Source organism: Epinephelus lanceolatus, chromosome 20 (assembly GCF_041903045.1).
Source record: "Epinephelus lanceolatus isolate andai-2023 chromosome 20, ASM4190304v1, whole genome shotgun sequence".
Taxonomy (NCBI): Eukaryota; Metazoa; Chordata; class Actinopteri; order Perciformes; family Serranidae; genus Epinephelus; species Epinephelus lanceolatus.
The window spans coordinates 27,511,085-27,533,085 of record NC_135753.1 but is presented as its reverse complement, the minus strand read 5'-3'; the positions used below and the strand labels follow the sequence as shown (position 1 = coordinate 27,533,085).

The 22,001-nt window shown below is 42.3% G+C and overlaps 1 protein-coding gene across 1 annotated transcript in view; it reads right to left on the bottom strand.

The window, feature by feature from the left end:
- Positions 1-22,001, bottom strand: part of ofcc1 (orofacial cleft 1 candidate 1) — an 87,537-nt gene that overhangs the window by 6,701 nt on the left and 58,835 nt on the right. Inside the window, exons 20-21 of the mRNA XM_033638554.2 lie at positions 20,267-20,426; positions 598-795 (exon numbers count right to left, since the gene is read on the bottom strand). Of these exons, the coding sequence (XP_033494445.2) occupies positions 598-795; positions 20,267-20,426 (358 nt within the window). The remainder of the gene's footprint in view (positions 1-597; positions 796-20,266; positions 20,427-22,001) is intronic.

Genomic DNA, 22,001 nt, shown 5'->3' with positions numbered 1-22,001 from the left:
GTCAAATGATGAACTAAGTCTTGATTTGTGTCTCAGGGCAAATCCTGTCATTTTTTATTTGAAAAGAAGAACTAATTTCAACTCTGGTTTTACCCGAGGAGAAAATGAAAATCTGTCACGGTTCTTCACCCGTTCAGACCACAGACCTGTACTGTTGTCTTTTTATTGTTCTGACAGCAGTGTAAGGAACTAGTTTCTGTTTCCATGTCTGTCCTATCCCCTTCTTGCTGTCTTTTGAGAGGGAGGAGTGAGAGAAAGAGGAAAGGAGGGAGTGTTTTGTGAACCTCCAATTCATCTCACCATTTCCTCTCCCTTCCTTTGTCCTCCTGTCTTTATTTTGCAAGCTTCATATAGAGAGGGACCTTGCACGAAGCCCTAATATTTCAAAGATTTAGCTTTAGATGCAGGTAGAATTAAAACTGTATGGTTTGTGCTCTGTCTGTATTTATGGCCTCGCATTTAATCCCATTGGCAATATTATAAGGAAGAACTGACCCTGCATATTGTAAAACAAAACTTGTGTTCTGCACCAGCAGTAAACGGGAAAATTCAAGTATGTTGTCAAAATGTTTTGTGTACAATATGTTAAAATCCCACCTCAATGATAGCCCCATCCGGCTGTCGGAGGAAGTGCCTGTATCTTTGTTTCAGCCCGCTCAGGTACAGGGTGTAGACTGCCACATGGGTGCTGGTTTCGCCCTCTGGTAGTGGTGCACCTTCCCTTGAGGGGTCACTAAAGGCTGCAGAGCCTGCCAAGGGGTCTTCCACTGTCCAGATATAGTCATAGACCGCCACCTAATCAAGCAAAAACAAGAAGGGAGATGATGAGATATTGTGAGCTGGGACTGTAAACTCTTCCTTGTTTGATATCCAAGGCAAGCTGCTAAACAGTACTGTTAGAAAATAAACCCAAAAAGAAATTTCAAAAAATGAGAATGTGTGACAACATACAGCGCACACATTCAGGGAAAAAAATCCCACACAAATTGTATGTCAGGTAACTTTATTTTATTGAGACAACCCAATATCAAAAACCCATGTACAACCTATTAAGATCAGCCTGAACCTCACCTTGTAAACTGTTGAGATGTTCATTTTAATTACATACAACTGCAGCCACCAGATAAGCACCACTGGCATACAGTACATCAGCACACAAATTCCTAGTAGTGCATGAGTCCTATGGGGCCTGATCTGTGGCAGGTAAAGAGACAGGTTGTGTTTGTGATCATGCATACATATGTATAATCCTGGTGGCAGGCTTGTTGATGACTCTTTGTGTATGTGTGTATGTATGTGTGTTTGTGTGTGTGTGTGTGTATTAGGGACTTACACACCTGTAATGCGCTGCCCTTCTGTATTAGGGTGAGACACGGGGAGCAAGCAGAGCGTGTAACATGTTATATAGGTCATGTAACTCGAAGTCATCCATGTGTGAAGATCATGGAAGCTCTCTCCCTCTCTGATAGTGTCTGCTGGTGAAGGCTTGAATGTGTGCTGATCACATGCACTATGGTAGATCTTATGTATCATATTGGGTAAAAGTAAAAGTTGTAAACCCATGTGCAAACATAAATATAAAGAAATAATATGACACAGCTATTTTTTTCTGACATAAATCCCAAATTCATGCTTTGGACTAGCAGGAAAAGGTAGGTCTTAATAACATAACTACACATACTCGGCCCAGGTGAAAGCACGCATGTGAGCGCATAGTTTCACTGGTGTGTATGTGAAACACTTTTTAAATGTTTTAGTGTGTTTGTATGTGTACATGCATGTGCTATGAGGAGCCATACGGGCCTTGTTGCAAACTTTAACTCTAATACCGCAGACTCATACCAGTGAAAACCTAACACACACACACACACACACACACACACACTAAGCCACACACTCACACACAGTTAGAGTAATAAAGAGGAGGAAGTTTTTCAAGTAGTTTCTAAAACTCAAGGTGACCCCCTAATTGGCTGCGTAATTATGATTCGTCTAAAAATACAGAAAGAGGGAAAAAGGCAAACTCATTCAGCGGGCCATGAGTGGCAGGGTCAAGCTGAAGGAGAGGTTTAATTTGGCAATGCATTGCTGTCACCCCGCACTTAAAAACGGTTAGCCAAACACAACTCTAGGCACTTCACCGAGAAAACAGTGGGAGCCATTACCCCACTTGTAATTAGAGACATTGCATAAACTGCAAACCAGAAAGCCCCCACGAGGGGAAAGGACCACATTGTCAAAATGTCAAAGAGTCACGGGTGCAGAGAGAAAGACGACTAGTAAAGAACATTTAAAGAAGGTGTGCATGTGTGCGAGGGGGGGAGGGGGGGACGCGGGGATGCATCTCTTCAACGCTAATTAAGACGCTCATTAGTGAAATCGCCTCAACTGCGCCTTGCCTCTAGCTTGGCCTCGGCCCACACTGGGGGAAACTGATTACCTGAATTCCTTAAGTAATCAGCACCTCTGCTAGGCAGCAATCAGTCTGTTTGGATAGTGTGTGTATGTTGATTTGTTGCTTTTTTTCCCCTTTTTGAGGAAACACAAGTGGGAGTGTGCAGAAAATCCAAGAGCTCTTCTTATACGGTGGTCCTCAGCGTGCTCATGATACAGTAAGGGATCACAAACATTCAAAGTCACGAATGTGGAACTGAGTATGAAAACATTCTTTCCCGCTGTGCTGGTCACAGGAAGTGCGCCCATGACCCGGTTGAGGCCCCAGTCCAGGATTTTATAAACCAAGCTGTACAGTGGTGATAGAAACACCATGGATTCAGCCTCTGTACTCTAAGTCACTTTGGTTAAACACACCTGCTTAAATTCCCCTGTATGGTGTGCATGTGTATGTATTTTGGCTTGCATGAAAATAGATTTTTTTGATGTTAGCCATGCCACCATCCTACGCTAATTAGCACGTGAAATCCACTTGACAAGACTAGACAAAAGCTTGAAAAGGTGTTTGTGTGTTCGGTTTGGGTGATGCCATTTCATGCAACGCACCATGGCTCTCAGGATGCATCATTGCCGAGACACAAAAAGGAAAGAGCATTAGAAGGCCTGTCTGCTCTACACTACTCTGTTCTGGTCTGTTGTGTTGCGTTATGGTGCTAGCCTGGCTTCTAGCCCTAGCTTGAGTGCTCTCTCCACTCCACCATTGTTCCATTTGATAGCACTAAGTGACTGATTTAGGTTCAATGCCTGCATGGAGCAGACAGGCCAGCTGTGGGTTAAGCAGATAGCATTCAAGTGAGCTAACCCAATTCAAACCCAATCAAGCCGGGATTTATTGTCGGGGTCTGTATTTAGAAATCTGATAGAGTCTGCATCAGTCCCTTGACTTGCATCAGGAGAGACGGGCCTTATTTCTTTTAACGGAGGACTATAAACGGCAAACCATGTTTTCCAGCAGGGACATAAATTTCAGGATTTGTAGACATTACCGCAAATGCACATAGAGAATGGGAGGGAGGGACAGGGGCACAGGAAGTGGGGATGGCACAGCTGCAGACATGGCTCCATGGTTCACAAATATAGTCTGTCTGTCTTTCTGGGAGAAGATGCGATTTCACGCCAACCGAATCATACCATACCACGTATGAATGCAGAATAAAAGCAATCAGCACTCAAATACAGGCGCCTGTGGAAAGCTTTTCTTTTTAAAAATGCACTGTGACTTGTAATAAAATTCGACTGACCTGTCAATCACGTTTATTCAAGTGTGTGCAAATATAAAGTCTGTCAAGAGATGGATTTGGAATTCCTTTGCTGTTTGTGTTAGTTTGAGGCCAACAAATAGGCATCACTGCCTCGGAGATAAAAAGGATAAATGCACTACATTCTAAAAAGGATTTTCCTTTGTGTTATATATAAAAAAGTGACCCATATTCATACCTAAATTAGGATTTAAACTTGCAACTAACAGCTAAAAAGAGGGCAGGCTGATTCTGGGAATTAAATAGTAATTTTCCACCAGGTGACAGACTGGTCTAGTAATAACTATATGTCTGTTTCTACAGTGTATTTTATATACTTGTCTCACATGTCCTTGACTGTCACAAATATCGATGTCTGACATTTTCCTCCATTTCTTGACATGTCAGATGTAAACACAGTGTCTAGAGCTGACCATTATTAAAAGAGGACATTTCCCTGCTGACAGCCGAAACAGTTCCCCAACTTGACCCCGTGACCCCATGCAGCAAACTTTGCCATTTTCAACTAATAATCAAAACACAGTGTCAAAATGGGAACCAATCATATGCCTCAGGAGCACATTTAAAGTCACCCATAGTCAACCCATGCGTGCCTTAATCCTCCATTGTAAAAACAGTACCAGAAGGGGGGGATGCATCACTGATTAATAAACACAAACTAACAAGGCCCCAGAGCGAGTTATCCATAGGCATTAAATATTAAGCTTTTATTGGGAGTGTGAGTATACATGTGTGTTTGAATGCAATATATGAGTACATGTGGTATGTTCATGTGTGTGTGACTGAACTGAAGGGAGGAGAGAAGGAGAAGTCTCCATAGCCAGGCAGACTGAGCCGGGCTGGCGACTGTCCAGGACAGGAGCCTAAGGCGTGGGCACGAACAGGCCTGTCAGTCCCCCTGATCCTTTAATGATTGATCCAAACTAGATAGCCATCATTACCATTCATGTACTCTCTCTTCCCCAGGTCTCCCTTCCTCTGTCTAATTTTACCTTCCATTTGCATGTTCCCATGGACTAATTAAATCTTTCCCCTCTCTCTCTCTCTCTCTCTCTCTGCGTCTCTTTACCTCACTCTCTCTGTCTTTCTTTCTCTCTCCGTGTCCATTGGTATGAAAAATAATGCAGCACATTTTTGGCACATTATTATGTATGAAATGTGAGGGCATAATGTATTCCAGCTGGTTGAAGTTCTCTAGACCCTGTCTGTAATGAGCACAACAGAAGCAGACTTGCCGCACAGCCTGTGTGAACGCTGTACCTCCCTACTCTCCCCTCTCTGTCTCCCTCACTATCTCCCCACTTGAAGACAAAAGCTGCTGACCGTCCCTCCGTCTACCATCCACACACTTCCTTCAGCTTCCCACCCTTCACGCAGTTCATACAAAGGAGGGCCGGGGTTTTCTCCTGCCACTGCCATGATCATTTTGGTTTGTAGTTCTGTCCCACTTGGCTTTAATTTACAGTGGGAAAATAATTAGAATCTCACTTTTGCGAAGAGTGGAGTGAAAATGTAAACAATGCTTCCCTGCGGGCGGGTGCTTCATCACTTTGACAGGTGCATTTGAATTTGCCTGGGTGGCGGACAGGCTTGGTTATTTATGTGTCAGTCGCACATGGAAGCCCCGGCTGTGGCTGGGACTATGGTTGGGACTGAGACTAGGGAGGAGATTGGAGCTCTGTTGAGTGGGGGGTACAGGTTTGCATTTGGGAGAAGACTGAGGATGGTGCTGGTTCTGCAGCTGGTGCTTGGAATGGGGCTGTGGCTGGTTCTGGCACTTAGAAAATGGCCACAGCAGTATTGGGAATGGAGCTGAATGTGGAGCTGGTGCTGTGGCTGAGTACTGGTGCTGAAATCTGGAGGAGGCTAGATTTAATGCAAGGGTCTGTATTTGGGCATGGGAATTTGGATGTGGATGATGCTTGGTGTGGTGCTATCTTTGAAAATGAATTGAGGAAAAACAGTGTATAGACTTGGCTTTATAGGCTGGTACCAGCATGTTCTAATAACTCTGGAGCTTAGCTTCCTGTGAAAAAAAAAAGAGTATTTTGAGCACACAGATCATTGGAAATGTTTTAAAAGGTGCCAAGTCACCTGATTATAAGCCAATTTTCCATAATGCAATTTTAATCTAGTGCCGAAGAGGAACCAAATCTGAGTCATGAAAAGCACTGGCAAAGTCCATCGGGAAACATGCAGACTATCTGAGACACGTATTGGAGCAGTTGTTGTTGTTGGGTTAGCCTATCCCCATCTGGACCACTGCTGTATATTAAAGCACGAAGGCGGAACTCCAGTCTCCCCCCTCTGGCAGTGAGAGTAATTACATAAACACTGTTGACACGAGCTCATGACGTATGTCTGCAGGTGAGCTTACCTCATCTCTGCGCATGTTTTTTTCTTTTACTTTAATCCTTCCTTTGAACGCCAACTTTCTTTTTTACCTGGAGCATCCCCTCCAGGAACTTTTCTTGAACGCCTCTTAGGATTTTTCCCCATAGCTTCGGCCATACTCCCAGCTGCTGCTCTGTCCGTAAAGTCGCCACAGACACCTGACACCAAAACCTTGGTATACTGTGAAATACAGAGAGCTTTCCCTGACAGCGATAGGCTTATTTAGCATTGTGTGAACTCAACTGGCAAGTGCTTGAATGTAATGGACATTCATTTAAATGTATAAGTCCCACACTCCAACTTTAAGAAAGGCCGAGTGATCCTCACACAAACCTGTAAGAGCCAGTTAGTCAACTTAAGACATGGCAATAGACGAGGCCTAATGATGTCCATGATGATTCTCATCGATAGAGGACTGATTTAAAGGGTAAAGTAATATTTGCATCAAGCAAATATCAGGACAATGGAAACTACTCAGGGATTTTGGATTGTTGAACCAAACACGAGGTGATGAGAATTTATATCAGTATCTAATTTGTATGCCTCATATAAAAGGCTTATTGTCTCCTAACAACTTTACCAACTACTGTACAGAAGCTACTGTGTCTTAAACCAAACCACAAAGCACTGATTTCAATAAACATTGATTTCAGTAGCCTATCTCTTTCTGTCTCTTGTGTTTATATTGTCACCCTAACATTGTCAGGCGTTCCCATTTGACACAGATTTTTCCGTACATCTCAAAACAAAAGGCAGTCATAACATGAGAATGCAGCGGGCACACTAGCACAGATAGAGCAGAAAGGAGCATCAATGATTATTGCCAAGTGAGAGAAGAGGTAGACATGGTTGCTTCTTTTGTCCACAGATCCTCATCCACATGCACGCACACACGCACGCACACACACACACACACACACACACACACACACACACACACACACACACACATACGCTCATCTACATGCTAACACACACACATACAACCATGCTCACAAACAGACAAAGCCTCACACAGTGCGAGGCCACGCATGCGTGCATCTCCAGTGCCTGCGGGCGCTTGGGGCTAGGCAGCAGGGAATGGGGGGAGGGAGGGAGGGGAGGGTTGTGGGGAGATGGGGAGGAGGGAGTTGGGGGGAGAGAGGAGTGTGTACTGTGCAGAGGCTCTCTAAGCTATAGAGGGTCAATCCCTCCACTCCACTCCACCCCACCACCACCACCCTGTCTGTCAGAGCTGGCCTGGACTCAAGGCCTGTTTGCTGAGCACTGGGTTCATACCACAGACTGTATGTAGGCACACAAACACGAGTGCCAACACGGCTCATGGACACACACACATGCGCTGGGTTCACACGCTCACACACCAATCTGAAATAACAGGCATATATACTGTGGTACAGATGCACAAGCTTTGTACATCAGGGGTCACAGTGCATAAATGCACATCCACAGAGATAGTAATGCATGCACATATACACACACAGATACATACACTGGCTTCATGCAATACACACAGGGTCAAGACAGGCTGCAGCACATTCCACATGACTGGGAACAGACCAAACCACGAAGCATAAAAGACCACCGACATACATGCATGGATAAGCCAAGCAATGTCAGCCATTAGAACGGAAATAGATATGCTATTATTGTAAATTTGGCCAATATGTGGACAGTCGGAAGATATAATTGGAGCAGCTTGAAAATGGCATGGATGCACACTGTCTGTGTTGGGCCTGATTTGGCTGAGGCAAAGGTCTGTGTCTGGTTAAACGCACCACTGGACAAGACAGGCCACCCATTCATATTTGCATGCAGGGACACACGCATACCGTACACACACACACACATACGTTCACACACCCAGTGACAAAATGGCTAGTACGCTACAGTAGCTTTCATCCACCCTCCTCTCATTACTGTGCCTATAAAGCAAATCGCCGTCTATAAATATTTCAACTTGAGTAATCATGGTTAAAGTGCAATAGCACACTCCATCCAAAAGTAGCACGGACCAAATTGGACTTCGAGAAAAGATAAACAAGCAGCAATGACTATATTTACAGTCAGAATAAACTGAACAACTTTAAAAGAGATTATCCAGTGAGATAGTATCTCTGAGTGCCTGAGATAATCCAGAAAATAAGACATGCATAATTCACTGTTACTAATCTCCTTTGCGGAAAATAAAGCCTACTCCCAGCCTACAGTAAACAACTCAGATCGTAGCCCAGCTTCTGCTTGCACACCATGTCTGACTCACCCTGGGCCCTAAGGAGATCACTTTTCCAGGTTTGCTCTGAAGCACATTGAAGTTCACCTGCAACTTTGTTTAACAAAGGGAAAGATGTGTGTTCAGGGATGATATACGAGGATGATTAAAGCATTTAACACATTAAATTAATGACTCCATCTGCAAATATGTAACCTCAAACCTGAACTACCACATATGAGCAAGCATTGCAACGTGTGGTTGTGTAATTTTAAATATTTGCAAGAAGATGAACTAAAGGATTAATATAAAAATGAATAAAGCACTTTGAAACACATGCCTCTATTGAAAATTACAGTTCAGCAGCACCCTGCAACCAGAGACCACTCACATAAACCAGACTATTGAGAATGTTTTTATATCTTACACCCAACTATTTCAGTGTTTATAGACATGCCCCCTCCTGGTAATTCTTGAAAGCATGTTTTCTCACTGGAACACATATTTTAAGACGTTTTGCTCGATTCTCAGAATTTCAGGAGATCAGGCTTCATATTAAGATGCGGCAGACAGATGTCAAAGTTGAGTATTGCCTTTGATATCCAAAATTTGACTTTGGAGTAGCTTCAACCTAATCAGGCCTCGGAGGCTGGAGGTGATAAGTATCCAAGCCAATAACCGAAATGAGAGCTGGGGAATCAGTAGTACGATGCACACACTCACACACACATGCGCGCACACACACACACACTGTCTCTTTAAGGTTATGAGTGAAACCCTTATGAAAAAAAACCCTCCAAATGTCTATCTCTCCTCGGGATGTCATGTGGGGCTGTTAAGACGCGACACCTGTCACAATCACCAGACCTTCCTCATCCCCTCCGGGCCGCAGGAAGCGGCCAAGGTCAAACTCTTTAAAGGAGAGGAAGGGAGAAAGGGGGAAAGAAGTGACTAACGGCGGACAGTCACAAAGAATCAGATCTGTCAAGTTCAAGCTGTAAAGCCTCTGTGGAGTCTGAGGCTGTATATGCATCTTTATATGTATGTGTGAGTGAGCTTTACATACAGCATCACCCCTGTGCGTACCGTACGCATGTCGTCATATTTTGCTTTGTAAGATTTCTTCAGCTGACAATTAGCTTTCCACAATAATTACTGGTACACACATTTAATATTAATCAATCAACCTTTTGGTCTTTTTCCACATGACCTATCTGAGCCATGTAGTTTGGTCGCAAAACCTCTGGAACTGACATACTTTAACTCCTCTAAATTTTTGCTCAGTGTGTGCAGTGCTGCTAAAATCTTTTCTGACTCTTCAACAGTCCAGTTTGTTGCCTTCTGTTTCACATTATGGGATGGCAAGGGAACAGGCCCAGGACTCTTTAGGATGGAGGAGGAAGGAGGTGAGGTACAGTAGAGGATGAGGAGAAGGAAGGAAAGACGGACAAGCATCTCAATGTGGTGAAAACCTGGCGTCAATTTAACCTCCTCCAGCTGGACATGTTTTGACAGCTGACAGGCGAAGCTTCATATTATGAAGAAACTGAGGGAAAAATCTCCTTCCTCACTGACGGAGTCACAAGTGTCCGAAACACTCGAAGAACACAGTGTTTTGAAATAGCCGCCAAGAATCTTAGCTTGATCCTTTCTGTGTGACACAGAGGTCGAGCGTACTGTAGGCTGCTAACCAAAGGCACTTCCTTGTTTTGACTTGCTTTTTCATTTTTCCCTCCCTCTTTTCCCTCTGACAGAGACGCCTGCCCAGGCCCAGGCTTTGGTAGATAATGACATCCTCTCCCTGGATTAATTGTGAGGGACACATTAAGCAATGGGGCTGACACTCCCTGTAATTAAACTGTTCACACCGACGAGTTCATACTGGAACACTTTCTCCCTTCTCTCTCTATGTGCTGCTGGAATTGTGGGCCTGTTTGGAAATGGGATGAGACATTATAGTGGTTTGTTTGTGAGAGAAAGTGAGTGCATGAAATTTGAGGGCTGTGCCTGTGTTCACAAAACTAGAATAATTGTATTGGCCAGATAATAAACCTTGATTACTAGATGAGCATACACCTGTTTTCAGATTTAAGAAACACATCAAATAAAATTACTAGCATTCAATAAATCCGATGTTGGAGAAAAAAGATAGCAAACCCTAAAGAAAATCAACATTCAACCATAATGATTGCTCTGTCCACCTTTGTTTGTAAAACAGCTGAAAGTACCTGCGTCCACAGAACCACTGAGACATTGGTAATTGCTGTTCCTATGTCCATGTCCTCACATGCCCGGTCTCTTGAGAAAGCCACAGTATATATGGACCTATTGTGTACGGCCCCTTGCGCCAAACAGCAGGTGCTAAACAGAGGTCAAAGAAGTGTATCACAAAGAACAATGCTGACTGAAAAAAGGGTGCAAGGGACAGACTAATGGAGAACAGCTCTCCTCCCACAGCTCATTTAAGGCAGAGGTGGGCTCATGGTAAATGTGCAAAAAAAGCTCTGTTGTTTGGAAAGTTGTTCTTTAAGTAATTTGCGTTGAATAAAATCGTATGTGTGTGTGAATTGGGAAGGAGGAAGGAGGGTGCATGTGTTTGATCTTTATCTGTTTCCCCCCCTTTTCTTTTTTAACCACTGTGTACCGCTTTCACACATTACTGCCCAGCAATGACCTTTTCAGGAACACAGGCATGTAGCCTTTGCAGTCATATCTCATATTGAGCTCCCTAATGCTCTGACTGCGGATGCTGTGCTTGCTGCTACATCGCTCCTGTCCTTGCCTGCCTGCTTTGCTATTGCCTCGGGGCCGTTGGGGCCCTCAGCGCTGTCCACTAAAAAAAAAAAAGAAAAGAAAAAAACCCATCCGCTGTAATTGAAGAAGCCACTCTAATGTGACATGCACATGCGGGCGCGCAGAGCGGTTTGCATGCATGTACTCACACTTACAAATGTGCATGACAGTGTACACACATGCACGGACGTACGGTATAAGCACATGAATGCACACACATGCATGTGCACAGCGACCACTTTGCTCTTTGGTAGAGGTTACTCGGGGGTTGGGAGGACTCACACGCACACACACACACACACGATAGACCAATAGTTGCCCTCTGACTCTAGACGACCCTTCCTGTGCTGCTAAAGCACTCAGCTCCTCCTCTCCTCTCTCGGTGTTCCTGTGTTGCTGTTATGGGTTCCTGTTCAGAAGCTGAGGGTTCTATTGTTGTATGACAGCGGTTCCTGTGTATCCTGTCACGGCCTACTGCTCCTTCTGTCCACCTTCCACTCCGAAGCTTCTTCTTCCTCTTACTTGAGTTTAGATTTGCATCTCAGGTGGCCTCATACTCACATCACTGTACTAAAGCGAGACAGCGAGACTGATGATTACACCAGGTGAAGTGCTGCACTGCATTGTTGTCTTGTAAATAGAGATTCAACTGAACTGCTTTATTGTAGTTTAGAGTTTTAGAGGCCATGCTGATTGTATGATGTCAAAACTCATTTACAGTGATAGATTTGAAATTAAAATAAGTAAGGTGTTCTTGTCAGTTTTGCATGTTCATGTTGTGTAGCAAACTGTAGGCGCATCATATTATTTCGTCTAAAAAGCGAGGCAATATAGAATACTTCCAAATTAGCTTTTGCAATGAGATTCAGGCTTTCTTTTCTCACATGTAACTGGTAGAAAACAAAGATGACCCTGGTGTCTCTCTGGTCAGGTGGTAGCATCATGATGCTGCTATAGATTAAGATGGAGAACACATCTCACATGATTAACAGCCAGCCTTCCAGACTCAAGTTATCATTACCATTCCAATCTGTGCTGTTTGACTCTCAACAGGTTTACTCCCCACCAACCACGCTGCTGTTGCAAAGCACCTTGGGTGTTCCCAAACTCGCCCGCTGGTAACCCATTACCTAGACATACGGAGACAAACGGCACGAAGGTACGCAAATGTTGATGCAATCAGGTTGCGAAAACATCTCCAGGGCCACCACACATACCCCGTCTCTCTCATCTCTCCCTCCTTCCCCACTTCTTTTAATCTCTCCCTCTCTCCTTCAATTATCACAATGTCACCACCACCACTGGGAAACTTTCCTTTTGCTGAATGAAAAGAGCTTTGCAGCGGGTAAGCCGGTGCTCTACTCTGTCATTGTCATAGCGGTGGCTCTGACAAAACAGTTTGCGTACCTGCTTAAGTATTACAGAAATTAACACCTCCCTTCCAGGTACAGTAATCAACGGGGTGACGGGAGACAATTAATTAGGTCCATCTGCATCACTGCCTTTACATAATTAATGGGGCTCATTACTGAACCAGTAGTATGATGTGGAGCTTGCTAGCACACTCACTAGCTCAGAGCACGGCAGAACTAAAAGCACAAGGAAAGAGAAGACTTTGTTTGTTTGCATTTTGTACAAATTTCCCTCTGGTTGACTGATCTGTCAACTTTTTATTGGCTTATTTCAAAGGTTTGTCACTGTTTTCAAGGCTCAACTGCCTGAAAAACAGTGACACAGAGTCACTAGAATACTGTCATTCATATTTAATTATGTACAGTTTTGAGGTACTTGTACTGTATTTGAGTATTTCCATTTACTGCTATTTTATACTTCTTCCCCACCACAATTATTGTACTTTTTGCTCCACTTGATTTATTAAAATGCTAGTTACTTTTCAAATCAAGATTTTCCAAACAAAACAGTCAGAGATTAAACTACCAACAGTAACTTAAGTAGTTAAAGGTCCAGCATGTGGGATTTAGAGGCATCTATTAGCAGAAATGGAATATAATATTCATAACTTTTTTCATTAGTGTATAATGACCTGACAATAAAAATCATTGTGTTCTGGTTACCCTAAAAGAAACTGTTTATATCTACATACGGAGCAGGTCCCCTTCCACGGAGTCGGCCATGTTGTTTCTACAGTAGCCCAGAACGGACAAATCAAACACTGGCTCTAGATAGGACCATTTTCACAATGGTTACCAGAGTTCTCCTTCACGCTTGGCACACTGGAGAAGTCTCAGTTCTGCAATCTCACAGCTAGAATGCTAATGAAACCTACACATGACCAACAACAACGTTAAAAGTACCATGTACACATTAATACATAAATAATAATAATCTAATTTTACAACAACATAACACTGAAGGTAGCTACTCTGCGTTCTGGGTCCTTTCACTTATGATACTTCAAGTGCATTTTATTGCTAATAACTTTTTCTTGAGTGAAATTTCATAGCGGAGTGTTTTTAATACAGTGGTATTACTACTTTTAGTACAGTTAAAGATCTGAGTACTTCTTCCACCTCTGCTGCCAAGTGACAACCCAATCAACCACACTTCACTATAAAGTAGAATATAAGAATAAGAACATTACTAGGGCTGTACCTGCCTCACAATTATGCCAGTTAAATTGGATTTGTCTCACTGTTTTTATTATTATGATACTATTCATTTCTTTATTCGTAATAAAATTTGAACAAGTTTCGGCTATAGTAAACCGGCCAAATTAGCCCTCTAAGCTAATGCTTGCTGGCTACGCTGACAATGGATCAGACATATGTGACATTTTTTTGCTGACACTAGATATCAAACAAATGCCAGAGACTATATCTTGTAAAGTTGTTGTGAGCTGTAAATTAGCCACTTCTAAGCAGAACGTAGAAAATATTGTTATCTCTGAATCTGACAGGGCAAAGACTCTCCTCCTCTGGACTCATCCAGGGTCTGAGTCCTGTATGGAGAGCAGCATGAAAGCGAAGAAAGCTCACTCTGCAGCTACTTCTGGGGACTGAAACATCCCCAGAAGTGCACTGCACACTGAATGACAAAAACAAAACAAAACAATGAATGCTCAACTTAAGGAATCTCAGTCGACTGAGGGGTCTCAAACTGATGATTCGAATCTTCAGCTTTTAATGAGCAGTCTTAAACGTCACATTCATTTAAATGGAAAACAAGAAAACTTAGTATGTAAAAGGTGTGGCATCTGCTATATATATACATAGAAGTAGGGACGTGTGAGTTAAGTCTTAAAGAATTTCAATTATGAAAAATGCCATAATTGGTGGGTGAGCTAATGCCCCCTCTCTCAGCTGTTATCCACAACACTTGAGGCAAGTGATCTTTGACGGAAACTCATTCTTTTTCCTTCCTTCCTGGGATCAAATTAAAGAGCACACAGGTAGATAGATCCTTGGCTCATTCGCCCCCTCTCCGCTTAGCCGCTAAGCTCCACTGCTGACATCTTAACCTGAGAGTCATATTTAAACCTTGAAGCAACTCCAATGATCATATGGCATAGAGGAATCTATAATATAAAGTTAATTGGTGAGAAAGTAAAAATTAGATTATGTTTTATGACCGCCTTGTGAAAATTACAAGTTTGATAATAATAGGCCATTTGCAGGTTGGTTATTGAATGTGGATTCTTTTTTTATTGTTTCAGTGCTGGAGGGAGACACAGCATCAGAGAGATTTTGCTGACTTCTGAGTTACAGCACAGCACATCCGCAAAACTAGTTTCAACTTAATTGATTATAATCATCTTTCATTTTGTTTTGCTTGCTTTAACTTTTGTGTGCCTGCTGCGTATAAACAGTGGTAAAGTCATGGGCATACGTGTGATATTGGGAAACCTCTGATGCTCTGCAAACTACAAATACATGTACTCCATTAATGCCTAATTTTATAGCCTGTTTTCTTATGTATATCTTAAACTAAAGTCTATGTCTTTGTATTATAATAATAATGATTTGTCTGCTTGCCCCACGAATGTGCAGGTGATGTGATCAGTGATTGACACAAGGATACATGAGACCCTTATATTTCAGGTATGAAGTGGGTTGGCTAATCAAACACAGTGCAAACTGGCTGACAGATTTTTAACTCTTTTCTAGGGATGTTAATATCCATCGATCTTATTATTAATTGGTAGATTAATCCAATATCATCGATGCAAAGTGTGGATATCCATCCATATCACTGTCTTTAGGATATAGCTTTACTTTTAAATTCAGAGTCACTGTCAAACTGCACCAGGTAGATAATGGTGAGCAGCCAAGAAAAAGACAATGAGGATAACGTCATTTACTCTGGAATAAATAATCAGTGTGGAAGTATTTTTGATTTTGGAAAAAATACAGGTCAACCGACAAAGCACATGCCATGTGTTAACAATGCCATAATGAGATAAAATACTTAAGAAACACAACGTACCTGCCTCGACAGGAATCTCACTAAACTCTTTTCTTATTATGGCAACATTAGCTGCTGTATTTCAATAATAGTCAGCTACGCAGAACAACCACCGCTCCACTGAGCTTGGTCTTGGCAAGTTGCTGGAAACATCAATAAGTATGGAGTGGTAGAAAAAGATTTTCACACTCTTACATCTATGCAGAGTTTCTGCAGAGTTTATTTTTACATAGGCAGCAATGGACAGGCTGGTAAAAGTAACCAATCTCAGGTTAACCATTGGCAGTATGCAACACATCTGTGCATAACCCTGGTGGTAGAAGCTCCACCTCCTGGGAGTTGTAGTTTTTTTTTATAGCAATGTTAGGCTGATAAAAAAGGTGCATGCAGTCTGAAATTTAAGCGTGCTGTTCTGTCAGGAGATACAGTGAAAAAGTATGAATACTACATGTAATTTGTTAAGCTATGAGTAGAGGAAAAGTCCTCTAGCTGCTTGGCTAATTTATGCAATGTAAAAATGGTTAAGCTAATAACAGATGATATTGTTTTGTCCATGAACCCTGACAGTTATTATTGAGCTGAATTTTACTGTTTTTGCTAAATGATCTTGTTGTTTATTCAGGTTTTATGGCTGTTGGGAGAAGTTTGCTTTCAGGGCTTTACACCCCTACTTGTTTCTATTTCAAGTTTCCCGACTGATGCCCAATTTAGAAACAAATTGCTACCTGTGATCCAATGCAGCTTAAAGGAGCTGTATGTGAGTGTGAGCCTGGATTGTCAATATTGAGGTGACTGAGACAGACACTAGCAGCTTACAGTGCTAACAGCAGCAACAGTGCTGACAGAGCTAATCTTGAAGGGTGACGCTACTCTTCTGCAACAATGCTGTTTCCCTACTGTGGGATTGGACAGCGTTATCAGGGGTAACCGCTGTATGAGTGCAGTGCAGAGTGGTGGCTATTAGCTTGCCACTGGGATACACACACAGGGACTCACATGTGATAACATGCACGCATGGCTGGACCGGCTATTGCAACAAAGAACAGAGAAGGTCGAAGTTATAACAAACACAGAGTGAGCATGACTTTATTCTCTGCTCAGGATTACTTCACCATATCTTTACATAGCAAATTGTTTGTTGCAATATTAATGCTCTGACTGTCTCATACAGCACCTTTAAACACCTCTATAGGGTGCAACAGTGGAGGCTCTAAGGTGACTGCTGCATGTTATAACCCACCTTAAGTACTAAATTAACCTTAAAAGACCTTTCACTTGTGATTCTCTGACTCACTTTCCATTTTCAGTTGCCCTGTCAGGCACCTGACATACAGCTAGTGTCAAATTAGTCCAAAACAAACAAGAAGTATTTGCAGTTCCTGCCTGCCCCAGATCTGATTTGTTGAAAATGTCATACTATATCCTTTTAAGAGTGTACTGTTCAATAACTTTCTAAAATTGGCTCAATATCAGACGGCTGCTGTTCCTGTGAGTACCTTGTTTTCCTTCTCCTCATCCCTCCTCTCTCTAACTCAGCTAATGAAGGCCTCGTGGCCCACTGTTATTAAAATTACGCCCTTGCCTCTGATATTAATTGGGTCCGTAATAAGGAATGCATCGGATTCATTATTTAATTGCAAGGGCACATTTGGAATACAGTTTCTGAAATGTATTTTTAATGAAAAACACTACATCCTGACCTAATCATATCAACCTTATTCTATCTAATTAAGGATGCAAAAAATCATTAGAGTTGCAAAATATTAGCTTCAGCTCTGTCGGGCTGCTCCTTTGCTCGCCTTCATGAATATATTTTTTTCCTGTCTATGATAAATAGTTAATGAGGGAAAAATGACAAAAATTTGCATGTAGGCAAATTAGTCTAATAGGGATATGTCTTTGCTGAGTTAGGAAAGTGACCCTTTTCACAGGAGAAATTGTTACAATAATTATGAAATAATGGCAAGGCCCATCTTATTTTGATGAAAAATGGCCGGCTTGAATAATGTAAAAATCATAAAATGCAATAACCCTAAATTTTCATCATGCTGGAGAATGTGTTAACGTGTTAGCATTTTATCAGTTTAATAACGCCAAATTAGGGACAATATGAAGTATGCTGTAATTGTTGCTGTGGAGGGAGATATGCAGTAATGCAAGGATGATTTAGCAGTGCCACCACAGCAAGAGGCCATCAGCGGCTAAATGAAGCATTTTCTTAATCACAAACTTTGGGGGTATAATTTCTTTCAAAGTCTCCAAACATTGGGAGGTTCAATTTTCTCCCAATAAACAGGTCCATCACCATCCCATTAGCATTAGTGTAGTCACCTCTCGGAGCCAGGGCTGCAGTTCATTAAGGCTTACAAGACAGGTGTTAAGAGAAAAACAGCATTTTAACGCTTTATGTGCAGTATGCAGTAAGTTACACATAAAACAAATCTTATCTTGTGAGTTTAAATTGCAGGACAGTTATGAGTAAAATAAAGGTGTCCTTTCCAAGCACCAACAATGTAAATAACATTCATCATCTTCTGTGTTTTTCAGCTCAGTTTTCATCAAATTCTCAATCAACAGCACAGGAAGTGAGGTCACACTGTCATACTGTTGGTCAAAATGATGGTTGCTATTCTGACATAAGATGTCTATGATAGCAGATGGTGTGCAGCAAAGCAGCAGATCAACACTGTTCAAAACTAACTGCCTTACGTTGTGTTTGTTATGTTGCCTCCGCTCACACTGTGGGGAGTAGATCTTCAAAGTGTAGAGCAATTTCTTAGTGTGGGGTTTCACAGAGGAAGGTGATTTCATACAAATGTTAGAAGGGACGTTTTATGCTTTTCCTTATTTTCTGTCACGTTACGATGTCGAATGTTCACTTTAAACGTGGCCAAAGATGCAAATAATGAGGGAAACATATACAAAAGTAATCCCGGTAAGCAATACTCACTACTTTTTCTACTTTGGCCACAAGCTGCTGACATCAGATTGTAACAGATTTCTTTACACGGTCATCTGCTCCAGGCATGCTACTGCAACTGTTTCCATTAGGTATAGTGTACACTGCTACATGAGGCTACGTGCTAATTCCAGGGGAACATTTAATCTTGGTTGCTGATGTTGATTATTTCTCCCTGATTTCACATCATATTCATGCTGAAACATGTCTGTCATTTTTTCTCAGTAAGGGGCAACCTCTAGCTCACCTGGTAGAGTGCGTGGCCCATAAAGGTTAAGGACTTTGCAATGGCCTGGGTTTGACTCTGATCTGCAGCCATTTGCTGTGTGTCATCTCCCTCTCTTTGCACCTTTCCTGTCAGTCTTCAGCTATACTATCATTAAAAAAGGCAAAAATGTCTCTCCCGAAAAAAAAAATCTTTGAGAAACTGCCGCTGTACTCCAATTAAGTCATTCCCTGGCTGCAATTATAGTACAGAGACGCTAAGACGCATATGACCTGAAAAGGCTGACCAATAAGAGTGGACTGGGCTAATTGAGGAGGGGGCTTAAAGAGACAGGTGCTAAAATGGAGGGTTTCGAACGGACGGTGAATACAGGTGTTCCAGCACAGACGGTATGAGGAGACAATTAAAGCATGTAAATATGTTCTTTCAGAAATCCAAAATACAAGTATGAATCTAAACTTCAGCAAAGTAGGTTCCCTTTAATTACCTTGGACCTCAGAAATTATGTTTAAGTTCAGTCAAGCCTGTTTTTACTCGCCTGTAAGACAAAACAGTGCATACATTATAACAGCCAGTCTTTCACTAGAAACTGAAAAAGGACTGTAGCTTGTGGTTCCATTTTACTCCTTTACAGCCATATGAACTTGTGCAAGCAAAGAGCAAAGGAGTTAATGAACACGGAGAACACCGAGCGATGTGTGCCACTAACAAATCCTGCCGGAATAAATTAAAGGGGGCTGCAGTTTGATCGCTGTGTTCCATTTCCCTTATCTCAACAAGTCACATTTTCAATCACTATGCAAAGATTCTACATCGGGTGTAGGCTTGGTGCTAATGCACTGCCCTTCCCTGTGTCATCTCCATCGACCTGCGCTGGGCTGTCAAACATGCAACAGCCTCTCCCAAGCAATAGTAATTTCATGGGGACATACATTTATACCTGCTGGAATCATGCATTCCTCCATGTCACCGAGCTGTCCACATTAAGGGAATGCCCAGCATATGCACATGTATGCACCCCAGCGTTTGTGTTGATTGAGCAGTCTTTCTTTAATGAAATATCTTCGGAAATTGGTTTCCACAGACTAATCAGGCAGCCCGCTAGCCGAGTTTCTGTTTTGGTAATTATCTTGTACTAATTAGAATGAAGCTAAAGACCTCTGAGATGAATTCTCAGCTTTCTGAAATGTAACTAAAGAAAATGTAATGATATAAAATGAGCCTATTCTATACATCCTCTCGGACGTAATATCTTCGTTAAAGTGACCAAATTGGACATGGTATTGATGAGCAATGGGATGCCATCATGGCTGCCGTTATATGTTTCTTTCAGTATCACATTCATGTTGCCTCAGCCAGTCCTCCCTTCAGATGCCTCCCATAGTTACAGACAACCAACTGTAATTCCTCCTTTATACACAGACCAACCTAATAGACAAGTATCAGTGACCTTTTATCTCATTCTCTTGTTAAGAAAACATCAATTAGCCCAATTAATCAGGAGGGGGAGAAGAGCATCCTCTGGAGAGACAGGACAGGCTGCTTACCTTGCGTCTCTCCCCATTAAAGCCTCTCCACTGCTCCGCCTTCTTGACAATGTAGCTCAGCTCCTGATTGGACAGCTCTAGGTCCTGAGGCAGGAAGTACGTCCCCTCCTTGGCTGTGAGCCGTTGAAAGACGTCTAGCATGCGCCCGTCGTTGTGGAACCTGGAAGATGTGGTGTGAGAGAAGAAGTTAGAGGCGGGAGTGGCAGCAGGAGTGACGCCATACTGAATCACTGTCTTTGCCCTGTAAAGGTCACATGGGGTCAAAGAAAAAAACATCTTTGCCTTGTGTCATGATGATAATTGTGGATATCTAGCTCTGTGGTTACCCTTGTGCCAAAAAGTATCCTCTTTTTTTGTATTCTGGCTGGCTTTTATGGAACAGGTCAAATCAAAATGATCCCAACTTGCTGGGAGAACATATGATTCTTCTATTGATTACACAAAGCATATTTGCAGTGTGACGCTCTATAAAAGTCTAATACATCAATACAAACACAATGAAAGAGCAAAAGGAATCAAACAAATTGGCCTGTGAGTGGGAAGCACTTTGTTAACACAAGCTGTAGCAATGTCTGCGTTTGGCTGCGTGTCTGCGTGGTTGTTGTACATCTGTTACTGTGTGGGAGTCAGATCCTGGGATACTCTTCAGTGTTAATGCCGAGCTTCAAAGATGGCAGATGCAACGGACGTGCTGGTTGCAGATGTGTCTGGAGAGACCGGCCTGAGTCACAAGAAAACGTTCGGCGCAGCAGAAGGCATATTGATTCATACCTCCAGATGAGCGCACAGCACCAAAGTGTTGTTTTTCTTTTGCCACACAAGGGTGCATGCAGCCAACCCCTAAAAAGAATCACCATGTCTGTAAACAAATGCCTTGGCTGACCATCAAAACCAGCAGACCTTGTGCCCTTCCATAGAGATTCTAGCCTGTCAGAGGGTAATCAACTCTCAAATAAAACCAACATCAAGGAGACGGGGATTTATACAAGACACTGGTATGGAGCTTTGAACTCAGCATCATTCCCCATCGCTCTTGGGAGAGGCATGTTTGTAGAATCTTGACCTCAGACACAGGAATAGCATGCATTCATTTTCATCCTACACTTGAATTGTGCTTCTCATTCATTTATGCGGCATCTCTCTTGGAGGAATTCACCATCTATGCATCTTTGTGCTTCAAAACAGGCTCATTTCCTCAGCGTTGGAAGTGCCCTGAATGTAAGTTTGTGTTACTTATATCTGGGGTTTGACCTTGATGATAAGGCTCTCATCAGCTCTTCTTCACTGTGGGGGTCACCTTGAGGACACGTGTTAACTTATGGAATACATTTTGACGGAATATTCATGACAACATGATCACGGTGGGAAAAAAAGGGAAGGGTATTTTTGTCTGGGAAACCTGCATACATTAAATGCATTTAGACTGAAAGAATTATGCAGTGTTTTCTATCTTTGACTTTACTATGTACTACTCTTTCATTGCTTAAGAATAGAATATTATCCTCCCAGTCCCACGCATATACACTACATGATATGACATTTTACAAGATGTAACTGCTAGTCAATGCATGTTTCCTTTGAGAAGAAGTGCTTAATGAGTGATTTGGCTATGGCTATGGAGTCTCACTGCCCTTAAGTTCCTGTTTAAACTGCATGCTGTATGTATATATACATACTAGGGATGTAACAATACATGTATTGAACCATGCAGTACAAGACTTTCAGTTTGGTATGC